The sequence below is a fragment of the Dermacentor variabilis genome, chromosome 2 (assembly GCF_050947875.1).
Source record: "Dermacentor variabilis isolate Ectoservices chromosome 2, ASM5094787v1, whole genome shotgun sequence".
Classification (NCBI taxonomy): Eukaryota; Metazoa; Arthropoda; class Arachnida; order Ixodida; family Ixodidae; genus Dermacentor; species Dermacentor variabilis.
The window spans coordinates 17,284,521-17,297,892 of record NC_134569.1 but is presented as its reverse complement, the minus strand read 5'-3'; the positions used below and the strand labels follow the sequence as shown (position 1 = coordinate 17,297,892).

The following is a 13,372-nucleotide window of genomic DNA, read 5'->3' as shown; positions in this document are numbered from 1 at the left end:
CGAAGTGGAGCGCGTCAAGAAGTTGGTCAAATTAATACCAATGCCTTTAAACAGAGAAAGAGAAACCCGCGAGCGATGTCTGCTCTTCCATGAACTACCGATACTCCCTGCAAGCGCCGCCGTTCTGAGGGTGCCGCCGCAAATGGGAACAGCGGCGCTTTTATCAACTATCGACACCCCCCCATGAGTGTTGCATGCACTGTAAGACTCTCAAAAATGTTAAAAAACCCTTCCGAAAAGCGAACAAACACACGGGATAGCGAAAAGATACGGGTAGGGCCATAGAGCAAACATAAAATTGTAACTGCGTTGTAGCTCTCTTTGGTATGGCTTTTCTTGGCGGGGCCATGTTTTGGTTTCGATTGTAAGTCGACCCCCCAACTTCAGACTTTCAAATTTGAAAAAAGGGGTCGACTTACAATCGTGTAAATACGGTAAGTGAATGCGCACGTGCGAGAACACTGAGGATAAAGGGAATTACGCTTAATCGAAATCTAAAACTTATCTAAAAACATGCTTTCATTCGTGTATATATTCAACGAAGGGGTACTGACACAGTTGTCCCCTCTTTTCTTAATCTCGTTGGCCTCCAACAATTCACGCGCAACAGAATCTTTACTTTTATACATGATTGTTGTATCATGAAGCCTTGCTTTACATACTTCTTCATCCTCATTCCCGCAGGCCTTGCAATGAAGCAGCAAGTTTGAACCATATCCATTTTTCAATGAAAGCTTATGCTCCCGTAGGCGTTCATTAATACATCGGCCAGTTTGGCCGATATACTCTTTTCCACACTTCAGTGGTATGTGGTATACTACCCCTTCTTCACACTTAACAAAAGGGTTGGTATGTTTAATAGAACACCCTTCTTTCTTATTTTTTAGAGTCATCCGGACCAATCAGGCGGCACAATGTAGCAAGTTCTTGCGGCGCGGTAAAAACCACAGGAATTTTGTACTTCACGGCGACGTGTTTCAGATTATGCACCACTTTATGAGAATATGGTAACGCCACCGCTTTTGCTTTCTTTTCGACTGTTTGACCTTCTTTACTTTGCTTGCTTGCTTGCTTGGTTTTAAGCGCAGTTTCGGAGGCATTATTGAAGAAACTGAAGAAAGAAAAAGTGATTATGCGATGCTTGGCGACTGGGGTTTGTCGAATCCTCGATGACGTCGAAAAGCAGCCTTTGGATCGTCGGAGCAGATTTCTGAGCTGTTGCTGCTTAATCACGGGGAGACTTGGATTAATGTCGTAGTCTGGTTCGGGAACCATAGTTGTCGGGGTAGATGCGACGGAATCCGAGAGGACAAACGCATTACTGGTTTCCAGAATTTCCTTGATGTACGCGATCATCGTGCCCTTGTTGATGTGCTTGAACTCCTGGCTGAAGTTTGTCAGCAACACTTCAGTTTTCCCTCCATGCAGTCGAGCGATCCCTCTTGCGGCGCAAATTTCACGGTCTAGCAGTAAACGTTGGTCACCCTCGATGACTCCTTCTACGTCGGCAGGTGTTTTGGTGTCGATGGAAATGACAATGCTGGAGCGAGGCGGGATGCTGACTTGACTTTCGAGCACGCTTAAGGCATGGTGACTACGAGAGCTCTCCGGTCTCCGGCGGTATCGCTTGATCTTCAGACAGGGTTATCGACTTCGACTTCAGGTCGATGACTGCGCCGTGTTGGCTTAGGAAGTCCATGCTGAGAATGACGTTGCGTGAACATTGTTGGAGGATAACGAAAGTGGCAGGGTAAGTCCGGTCATGGAACGGTAATTCTTGCTGTGCAGATTCCAGTCGGCGTAATGAGGTGCCCTCCAGCGGTTCGAATTTGAGGGCCTTCCCATGCAGTTTTAACTTTCTTCAACTTGGCGGCCATGTGTCCACTAAGGCGGTAACTGCGTGGCCGTCGAGAAGCATGTCGAGGTCGGTGGTTCTTTGTCTGGCGTTGCAGTTAGGTCTCGGCGTCAGATCACGGCTGCGTCGTGTTGAACTGAAGCTGGAACATCGCGTCGTCAGGTCGTCTTTCGTCGTCGTATTCTTTGCTTCCAGACTTCGTCGGGACGGTGGCGTGTCGTTATGTTGTCGAGGTTGTTTCTTCTGTGTCTTCGTCGGCGGCGGAGGATCTTCGTCAGTTCGACGAACAGCAACCGCACCTCCATCAGTTGCTGCTTTTAGTTTTCCGGATATGGGCACGTAGAGCGGCCCCGGGCTGGGCCGGTATATGGTCGGCGCTGCGGCGACAGGTAGCGGCCTAATAACGGCGAACAGGACGGTCGTCGAGGGCTCCACTGAGTGGCGGCGAGGTAGTCGGCGATACCGCGAGGTCGTTCGCCAATCTGAGGTCGCGGCGCGTTAATGGCGAACCCTCGGAAGTCCCATCTCCCGGTATGGGCATCGGCGGTAGATGTGCCCGGCTTCTCCGCAGTGATAGCAAAGCGGATGGTGGTCGGGGGCGCGCCAAACATCAGTCTTCCGTGGAATGCCGTGTGTGGTGACGGGTTGACGTGCTGGCGGCGGAGGTGGTGGTGGACGACGGAACTGTTTCGTCACTGGACCCTGCCGTGGGCGCGGAGGCGGAACGTGACGGTGGGCTTACAGCGGCGCATGGCATCGCTTGCAGCTGAGGCTGCGGCGATTCCGGGGCTACTCCAAGTTGTTGTTGGAGCTCCTCATGTACGACATCGGCAATCGAAGCCACTTGAGGCTGCGATGACGGGAACAGCTTCTGTAATTCCTCCCGCACGACCGCTCGGGTAGTCTCGTGCAGGTCGTCTGTGGCCAGTGACTGAACCCCGGCATAGCTTGTCGAATTTGTGAGGCGGTTAAATTGCCGGTTCCGCATTTCCAGTGTCTTCTCGATGCTAGTGGCCTCGCGAAGAAACTCGTCGACAGTCTTCGGTGGGCTTCGTACCATACCGGCGAAAAGTTCCTCCTTTACACCACGCATCAGTAGCCAAACTTTCTTTTTCTCGGACATTTCCGGGTCGGTGTGGCGGAATAGGCGGCTCATTTCTTCTGTAAAAATCACGGTGGTCTCATTAGGCAGCTGCACTCGGGTTTCTAGTAGTGCTTGGGCTCGTTCTTGGCGTACGACGCTTGTGAATATCTGTAGGAAGCCGCTTCGGAAAAGGTCCCAGGTCGTTAAGGTGGCTTCTCTGTTCTCGAACCACGTCCTGGCAGCGTCTTCTAATGCGAAGAAGACATGTCGGAGTTTGTCGTCGCTGTTCCAGCTGTTAAATGCAGCGACCCTCTCATGCGTCTCGAGCCAGGTTTCCGGGTCCTCGAATGTTAAACCACGGAACGTTGGGGGCTCCCTGGGCTGCTGCAGCACGACAGGGGACGCTGGGGCTGCCATTGGGGTGGACTTAATAGCAATCTTCCTGCTCGTCTCACGTAGAAGTCCGTGCTCTGGGGTAGTCCTTGCAGTCGGCGGCTAGCACGCTGGTCTTGGGCGATGTTGGTTTTGTCCTCGGGCTTCGGGCTTGGATCGCGGCTTTGCGGGGGCGTTCGGTACATGACTGCACAAGCACCTCCACCAGATGTCACGTGGTGGTGACGTTGAAGAACACAGTAGCAATACTGTGAAAGACAAAACTGACTTTTATTGGGCGAACCTGTGCCCACAAAAACAGGCTACACTTATAGCACAACGATAGCGGCGAACACGGTCAGCGATCGTCGAAATTCTGGTCAGCGGGTCAAGCGCGTCGGCTTTTATACAGCAGTCGACGAATGTTCCAGACTAATCGTTGGGAGCCGCATGCCTTCCACAAAGTTCTACATCATTCAAGTCACGCGATGAAATCAGATAACACAAGGTTCGGCGACAACAGACAGCGTATAGAAGCATCGATAACTTTCCAGAAACTTCGGATAAATCCAGGCGCATACCGCGCTGTGCGATAACATTTGTTAGGCGGCGAAACGTGGTCGACCGATAAAGATAAGTACACGTGTCAATATTCTGAACTAAAGAAATCTCTGATAATGTGATTGACAACACTGGAAAAATTTACACTGCAAGAAACCCCCTTCTGGCTTTGCACAAGCAGAGATATTATTTTTTTGGGGTGCTAACTCCAAAGTGGATATGATATCTCTTTAGTTCAGATATAACCTATTGGTATCTAGAATAACACTGTAATATCATCACATTCCTCTGCGTTCTTGCAGAGAAAAGGTATATCAAATAATCAAACACACCTGAAATTTTGGGAGTTGGCCAGAGTAAAGGAAAACCATCTAGAATCAAACAAAGTGTCTCATGTTGTACCCAAGAGCAACTTTTGTAAGCACGTGAAGTTTGATGCGAATATCTGCAGGCGCTTCTAAAATAATACGTTAAAACCAACATGTACCATTTACTCTACCATACCTCCTTAAGAGCTTTTTCGGACGTGCCTGTGGCAATTTCAGCCCTTAAGGCCAGTTAAAGACGTGCATTTAATTATTTTTTTGGAATGCCAGATTTTTTGGATGTTTTTGCGGCCCCTAGGGAGTCCGAAAAATGGGACGTTCACTGTACAACTGACCAAGAGGATGCTTCAAATGATCCATAGGGTGTAAGCGTGGCAGAAGGAGGATGAGAGCAGAAAGGACCGACGCACTAAAGAATTAATGGGAATGGAAGCATGCCGCCGCCTCTTTGAAGGAGGTTGAGCTCAAAAAACAGTGTTGGCTGACAACGAGATGCAGGTGTCCCACTTCCAAACCAAAATAAACTCTTTAAAGCAGTGAAACTCAACATTGAGATGTTGTATGCTGGCTGAGAGTATGTCAGGACAGTCGAGGTTGACTTCCCAGCTGCTGAGAGAGAATCTTAGTTGTGACAAAGTTCAGGCCTCATACCGATGAGCTTGCTATCAGTTGATAGAAATAGCTCATATTCAAAAATATTTACTTATGTATGCATCTCCTTTTCATTCATATTTCAAAATGTTAGACTCAATTTGCAATGGGTTTGACCATTTCTTTCGCTATGCATTTTACTAACACCTTCCTTCTGCTTTCTTTTTAAATAAAATAGATATTACTCCTTATTATTCAAATTGGATTAAGTCATTTTTTTGTTTCAACATGCTTACAACAGATTGACAGCATCGAGCGACATGGTGTCAGCCTGTCTTGACATAAAACAACGTTCTAGCTCATTCAGGGAATTTTGCAAAGGTGCTCAGGGAAAACCTGGAAAAATCAGGGAATTTGGAAATGTCAACTTGTTAGACACCCTGTGCATGCACAAAATGAGCACCAGTTTTAATGTGCAGCTTCGGCGCCTAGTAGAAGCAGGTTGTCCTAGTGTAGCAGTGGCCACTGTGGCTGAGTGCCTAAAGAAGTCGGTTTCAAGGGGGACGGACGTGATTACAGAAAGCAGTAATAGCAAAAAAGAGTAGTGGCTATTCCGTACATTCATTCAGTGTCGCACAGGCTTAAAAAAGTTGCAAGTAGACATGATGTTAATGTTGCTTTCACTGCTCCCAGTAAGCTAGGTAAGATATGCGCTGCTGTGCAGAGGAAAAAGGAGAAGGTAAAAGACAAAAAAAGAACAGATATTTGTCCGGTGAAGCATACTAAGAACAACAGATTTACTGACTGTCGTATGGGTGTAGTTTATAAAATTCCCCTTAGCTGTGGCCAGTTCTACATAGGGCAAAGGGGGCGGCGTATCAATCAAAGGCTAATGGAGCATAAAATGTCATTAACCGGTGGATCGCCTTCTAATATTTCCCTACATTGCCAAGATTGTAACTGCACGTCAGACTTAGATGAATGCGCGATATTGTACAGGCATAAGAATGAAGATACGCATTTTATGGTAGAGGCATGGCATATTGTCACGTGGTGGTGACGTTGAATAACACAGTAGCAATGCTGTGAACGACAAAACTAACTTTTATTGGGCGAACCTGTGCCCACAAAACAGGCTACACTTATAGCACAACGATAGCGACGAACACGCTCGGCGAAAATCTGATCAGCGGGTCAAGCGCGTCGGCTTTTATAGATCAGTCATCGAATGTTCCAGATTAACCGTTGGGACCCGCATGCCTTCTACAAAGTTCTAAACCATTCGTGTCAAGTGATGAAATCAGATAACACAAGGTTCGGCGACAACAGACAGCGGATAGAAGCATCGATAACTTTCCAGAAACTTCGGATAAATGCAGGCACATCCCGTGCTGTGCGATAACATTTGTTAGGCGGCAAAACGTGTCAGCCTTCGATTGCCCTACATAAGGAAGAGATTAAGTGGCTTAACAGTTAACTCTCACGTAGACTGACGCATGTACCCGACTGACACGTGGTGATACCATTCTTGAGCTTGCGCAGATGAGTTTTGTGTCTTTTCTTTTTTTGCCTCAGTGCTCCCTTCAGTTGATAGTCGGCGTTCGTGTTGTCCACATCCCTACTCTTGTGTCCTGTCTGCACGCCTCGCCTCTTTTTAGCATAATTACTCTAGTAATATGTTTATTTGATGCAGTAACATCTTACTCTCGTAATATTTTTATTTATTTGATCCTGGAGTGGTAGCAGAGCAGTGGCCGATTGCCATACCGAGTCATCGATTGATAGCCGTATGAGACAGCCAGCAGCATGAGACAGCCAGCAGCATGAGACAGCCAGCAGCATGAGACAGCCAGCAGCATGTGACAGCCAGCAGCATGCAACAGCAACAGTAGTGGGCAATATGCCTGGGGTGGCCACAGGAAAAGAAAATTGGTTTGTTCAGAGTACGCCAAGGGTTTGCGGCTATAGAGCCGGCGCAAGGGGCATGTGGGGAAGTCTGTGCCTGCATTGGTTGACGCTGTGTGAAAACGGTGTGTTCGAGGCCTTGCGACGACGTTTGCATATGTGAGAGTAGTAGCTACAGGATGCGGTTGATGGGACACTGGCACAACATCAGTAATTTCTGCTTCCGTCACCTGCCGAATAGTGGGTGATAGGTAAGGAGCAGGACGTGGCTGAGGCTGCTGCTGAGCAAATTGCATGAGTGAGAGCTGCCGAGCTACTTACTCGTGTGTGAACACCTTGCTCTGCAACAGCAATGTCGACTGGTCTGAGTTGGCGGACAGTCCTGCGAGGCTCTTGTCATTCGTAACCTGGCAACGAGTCAAGGCCTGCCGTTTCCAGAGTTCGTCATAGCTCTGAAACAATTTGATAAGCTCCGCTATGCTGCTCAAGTTTTTTGCAAGCAGCCTCTGAAAGGCGTCTTCGTCAATGCCTTTCATAATGTTCTTGATTTTCTCAGGTTCAGGCATGAAGGCATTGACGTGCTTTGAGAGGTTGAGAAGGTCCTTGATATAACTTGTGAATGACTTGCCCGGATACTGTGCCGGCTCCTGCAAGCGCTATTTAGTGCACAACTGTTGTACAGCGGGGTGGCCTTGAAAGTGGACCAGGTTGAAAAATCTACCTAGTGGTTTTTAAAGCACAGGTTATTCACATTAGACAGGTAGAAGATGACATTGCTCAGCTTAGTGGTGTCATTCCATTGGTTGTGGACGATAGCCAACCCTCCACATCACTGTCGTTGGTGCTGCTGAAGAGCACCAGATGGATTCCTCTTATAAGGCACCCCGGAGCAGATGACGGGTGCAGGGAGCGTGTATGGCGGGGCCATGGACGGCAAGGTCATGGTTGTTTCTTTGGGCATATTGGGCCGTAGGTTACGGGTGTGGAGTTCCCGGATGGAAGCTTGGCAGTTAATCCTAGAACCTCCACAAATTAAAATGAGGCTTATTGTCCAGAACATGTGGCTAGAAGAGTTACATTGAGCAGCACTCCAAACAGTAACTTCAGCATCATCTTGTGTGAAGCGATCACAATGCTTCTGCTGTTTGTGGTGTGCATCATCTTCAGTTCATGGTTTTCGTCTTCATCACAGTTTGTTTGTTTATTTATTTACTTATTGTATTTTTATTTTTGTACAGATGTACTTTCTATGGCCCGATACAAAGCTGAACTTAGCTGTTCTAACTTTCCTTGGTGTGGAATAGGCATTTGGGCTTTTTAGGTTTAATGGCATTTTTGCTAAGCCGAGTCTGATACCTAAAAATTCTGATATAAGCACAGGAAACTTAACACAAAACCCATAGCAGCACTTTTGACCAAGGTTTCAGTTGTGAGGGCTCGGAAAATAAATCACTGGTGAATTTATCACTACAGTAACTTCTTACTGTACTAATATATTTGTTTGTTTATCTATTTTATTCTTATTTTTGTACAAATGTTTGCTCTATGGCCTGAAATGAAAGTGAATTTATCTGTTCTAATTTTCCTTGGTGTGGAATGGGCACTTGGGCTTTTTGGATTTAATGGCAAGTGGCACTAGTGCAATGATCACTCGTGTATCAGACACCATTCAGCATTGTTTAATATTTGATGTCATTGATCTCATAGTGTGCAGTGCTGCTTAATAATGTTCATTTGTTTTGCCTGCCTCCACTATATGAACTAGTTCAGCAGGTGCTGCAGTTCACTGTTCATTTCACCAGATCCGCATAGTGTTATCTTCACATTACTGTTTGCTTCACAGTTTTTGCTGGATGAGTTTTGCAGCATTTCTTGAGCTCGTTGAAATCGCGCAGGGCTTGTGCAGGCTGTACTGGGGCTTGTTCAGTGAAAACCAGCACTGAAATGGATTGAACTACATGTTAGATGGACTTAAAAATCGGCTAATATGCTTTTAACTTCGCTTGTATCACTGTTAGGTGCTGCCCTATTTTGTGATGCTCTACCTGGGAGGAGTTCCAGGCCTGCCTGGGCTCTTTGTGGCTGGTATTTTCAGCGGAGCTCTCAGCACAGTTTCGTCAGCTGTAAACTCCCTGGCGGCTGTCTTGCTGGAGGACTTTGTGCGGCCCTTTTGTATTTCCCAAAAGACCTACGACAAGCACGCATCTCTAATTCTCAAAGTTCTTGGTGGGTACTTTTATGCGTGTGCTTCACGTGCAGTTAGAAGTTGACTTAGCCCTACATAGGTTAAATTGACTGGGCTCTTTGAATGGGTCTAATTAAGAAAACATGCTTTCATGTGCAGAAATGTGAAATTTGTTAATTTATTATTTGTTATGGAAGATGACTTTTGAAAGAAGCCAAGAGGATACAGTGGATACATGTGCACAGGACTAAACTATGTGTGGGGAAGAGGAGCAACACTAAAGGCTAAACCCCATAAGCGCAATTTTGTGCTTGACAGCGACGAGCGACGGATTGGGCCATCGCGCGAACAGATCGCTCGGTTCTGCAAATCTAGAATTCGTCGCTCGTCGCCCGGAAGTGCTATGAGTGACTAGCCAATAGTAAGCAGCCGGAACAGGATGTACATTAGTGACGTATTAGCGGTTTGCACATGTGCGCGCTTCTCAGTATACAAACGGAACGAGTAAACTACCAAATTTTGATATGTAAACAAAATAAACCAATTGCAAGACCTTCAGAAATACTTTATGTTGCTTTGTAAAGCCAAACAAATCAACTTGAAATAATTATAGCAAGTGCCACGCCAGGTTTGGCGCTAACTCGATCCCCTAATACCGGCAACACGAGAGCTGTCGCGCGAAGCGGTCGCTCGCTTGGAGTTTGACTTCTGGGCGACGAGCAAATGCGACAGCCATCTCCATCGCGTCGCTTGTCGCTGTCGCGCAAGAAATCGCTTGCATGGGGTTTATACTTCAGTTAGCTTACGCATTCCTTTCTTCAATTTTACAGCGTAGTTGCAGCTCTACTACATCAGTGGGAGATCATGGATTTCAAAGTACAGTTAAACCTCAATATAATGAAGTCGGTATAACCGGTAATTTGCTTTGTTATATCGAAATTTTGTTGAATTGAATTTGACCTTTTACACAAATAAGTACAGTTGTGATCGATTTTTCCTGTATAGAAGGGACCACAAAATTTTTCGAAACATCGGGCAATTGAATAAAGTAAACTTGAATCGGAAGAATTAATTTTGTTGAATTAGAGAGTCAGCAACGAGAGATAGGATTTCATGTGGTGCTGACAATATCTTCACATCGACGATATGAATTAAGTGAAGTCAGTCATGTTTTTGCATTTACTGTGCCCCCTGGTGGATAGTGTTGTCCGCAGTGGGACGACGCTATCACGAAAATTGCTGGCAGCAAGGAGCGATTGCTTCATCTGCCTCTCGCTTGAATGTGCCTCTGAAACTCGAGCCTATGCAACTTTCAGTACTAAATGCACGGGCAGACAGTGCACATAATGCCATGCCATCTATTCATGTGGCAGATTACCTCATCTTGCACACTCTGCAGATTACCTCTAAAACAGGGTGCATGGGCTGCGTATGCGCTCAGCCACGCTAAGAGCCATGTGCAGCCAAGACCACGCTAGAAAAGGAGATGCCACGCCTACCTGCCCCCCCTCCTCTCTCATGCTTGATCACATTAGCAGGAGCTTGATCCCTCCCCCCCCCCCCCATCATCCCTTGCTCACATGTGAAGACTGCACACATCAAGGCACCATCCTTCGCGGTTTGCCCTTACATGCTTTAACTTGCACTTAAAGCATACAGTTCACGAGGCACGATAGGATCCTATCGCACTTGGAATTTATATTAAACATGATGCTTCTCTGCTTCGGCGGTCGCTCTCTGTCGTGCACAATTTGAGAGGTGCATTCTGCATATAATTCAGCTATTTGACCATCTGCGTCCATGGAATATTCCATTTTTTGTGTATTCCTTCACGGTGGCAGTGAAATTTCATTATATTGAGGTTCTACATGTTGTTCTATGGACAAAAAGTTATAAAAAGGTAAGTACTTCCTTATATTGAGAGTATTGTTATACAGTAGACTTCTGCTAATTTAACTCTGTTTAAATAAATTTTTTTTATTCGATTCCGACCGAACGTCCCAGCCGGTGCCCATGCATTTCTATGGGCCTAAACTTTCATTACTTCATTTCTAAAATTGGCCTTCACAGCATAATTTTAACTTGACCAGTTGGAACACATATGCCTGACTCCTATGGTGACACATATGGTGACACCTATGGTGACTCCAATGTGACCTGTTTAATGGCAGTGCCTGTCTTGGTGGAGCTTAGGGGACGGTGAATGCATTTAAGGTTGACAGATCATCTGCTGTCGAAAACTCCCAATTTTCAGCCTGCCCTAAGGAGATTTTCAAGCAATAATGGTTGCACACAGTGCCTCATTACAGTCTTTAGCTGATTCTAATGCACACCTTTTTTTCAACAAAGTTGCGCTGAATATTGCTTGCATGTTGCAATTGGATACGAAACCAAAACCGCTTTCACGGAGTTCATAAGCTTTACTGCATAACACAAGGGTATTGTGGTGATGCTGACTTAAAAAAAAATCGATTGTCGTTGTGCAACACATACTATAGACCTGCACCGCGGCGCGAAAATGTGGTGGTGCTATAATCGTAAGTTAGTTTCGCACGATAGGCACTCTGCTGCTGAGCAGCCATGCGTGCCATGCCTACCTCAGTAACTGCTGGGTTTCGCAGGTGCGTGTGCGGTTCTGTGTGTGAGGTCTTTATTCTATTGTTTTATAATGAACGAAAAATATTATGCTGACAAGCTGCTTTGTGCTGAAATATGCAAAAGGATCACGTTTTCATAGGTTTCCGTTTGATGAAAACCATCGCAAGAAATAGGCCACCGCGGTAAAAAGCGCAAGTTAGATTCTGATACCAGATCAGCCATTATGCGCCAAACATTTTGTAACAGTTAAGCTTCTTTGTTATTTTGCATGGCATGAATTATCAATGTAGGACCTTAGGATTGTTAATATCATGCGATTACCATTTCTTGCCACGCTGTGAGAAAGCTAGATTAGGATTAGCCTTGAATGTATGTATGGCTGCGAAAAAAGCGTCTAATCGCACCTGATATGCGTCCTACTTGTCGTCTCCTTCGTTAAAAATAGGCAGCCCGGCTTGCGTCGCCATGCTTTACCCTGGCCGTGGGGGTTAATCCTCGTCGCCACTGAAGTAATGGACGCAGGAACAGGAATGAACACACGTTTATTGAGTTATTCGTTTAAGTAGTCAACTCTGGCGTGAAGTCATGTCACTCAGGCATTGATGCATGTGCTCGTGGTGTGCGTGGATTGCTGACATTACATCAGCCTGCGCCAGCTGATATATCACGAAATGAAAACACGATTGGAGCAGCCTTAAATTTTGCATTAGGCAGTATCGCAGTCATTGGTGAATTTTTTTTTCTTTCAAAATTGGGTGCACAGAAAATTTCTACTCTGTTTAGTAGCTTTGATGTCATTTCAATGTAAGTTTTCTCCTTTGGACACCCATAAAGTGGACACGCTTTTGATTCGTGGTTGTGTTAGAATTGGGTGTAATGCCAAATGAATCAGCAGTGTGTTTTAGAATTTTTTCTCTGTCTTGTTTAACTCGACCCACTGGGATAATTTGAATAGTTTCATCAGTCCCATTAAGGTCAAATTAATGGAAGTCAGCTATATGGAAGTTCGTTATATTCAAGGTGTAGAACTTCCTATGAGTTTGAAAATAGGAAGTTTTTGGGTTGTCTAGTAAACAACTTTTTTTAATACTACAGCAAATGCTTGATATTAGAATATATATCAGTTTCTAGAAGAATGAATGTGCTTTATGATGGTATTATTTTCAAGCGAACATTTATTAACAATTCATTGAAAAAAACGTACTATTTAATAAATATTTGTTACAAGAATGAGAAAACTCGGTAATACTATTTAATAAATATTTGTTACAAGAATGAGAAAACTCGGTACTAACACTGATGCTGCTTTGCACCAAAAGAGCATAAATTTTGAAATACACATTGTGGGGTCTCTCACACCCGTACTCTTGGGACAAAGGAATGACAACACAGTAGTGCAAACAATCACAAGGGCATTTATTGCACCTTTCATAAATCAATGCCTGCTAGCCGAGTTGCTATCCACAAAACATGCCGATGGGCGCGCGACAAATCTAGAAGTCTGACTCACCGCGACCGGAAGCGAGCGAATATGTTCGCCCCATGCTGGATCCCAACGCCTGGTCGTTCGCGCGTACAGTCACGCGAATCGTGGCGCGTTCGAAGGCGGCCACGCGAGGCGGTCTCGCAGAAGCATGGGTCGCCGCGCGCGCGGGACGTCCCCGCCGCGCGCCGACCCGCCGGGGAAGAGGGTCGCTGCACGTGCGGCACAACCGTCCCGCTTGCTGTCTCGAACCCAACAGCCCGAGCGCCTTGTTTCCCGACGCCCGAGTAACCCCGCAGCGGCGCGACGCTCGCGCCATCTCTCGCACCGCGCTTGTACCACTCCAACCGCCGCGGGCGAAGCCGCCCTGCAGGAGACGAGCCATGCGGGAAAACTAGATCTCAGGGGAGGC

General features: G+C 46.2%; 1 protein-coding gene across 5 annotated transcripts in view; it reads left to right on the top strand.

The window, feature by feature from the left end:
* The window catches only part of LOC142571438 (putative sodium-dependent multivitamin transporter), a 94,238-nt gene that overhangs the window by 52,783 nt on the left and 28,083 nt on the right, over nucleotides 1-13,372 (top strand). For all 5 annotated transcript variants that reach the window (XR_012825878.1, XR_012825879.1, XR_012825877.1 and 2 more), the window contains exon 8: nucleotides 8,713-8,920. Coding sequence is in view for 2 of the 5 variants with exons in the window: in XM_075679788.1 (XP_075535903.1) it covers nucleotides 8,713-8,920 (208 nt within the window). In the remaining 3 variants the exon portion in view is untranslated. The remainder of the gene's footprint in view (nucleotides 1-8,712; nucleotides 8,921-13,372) is intronic.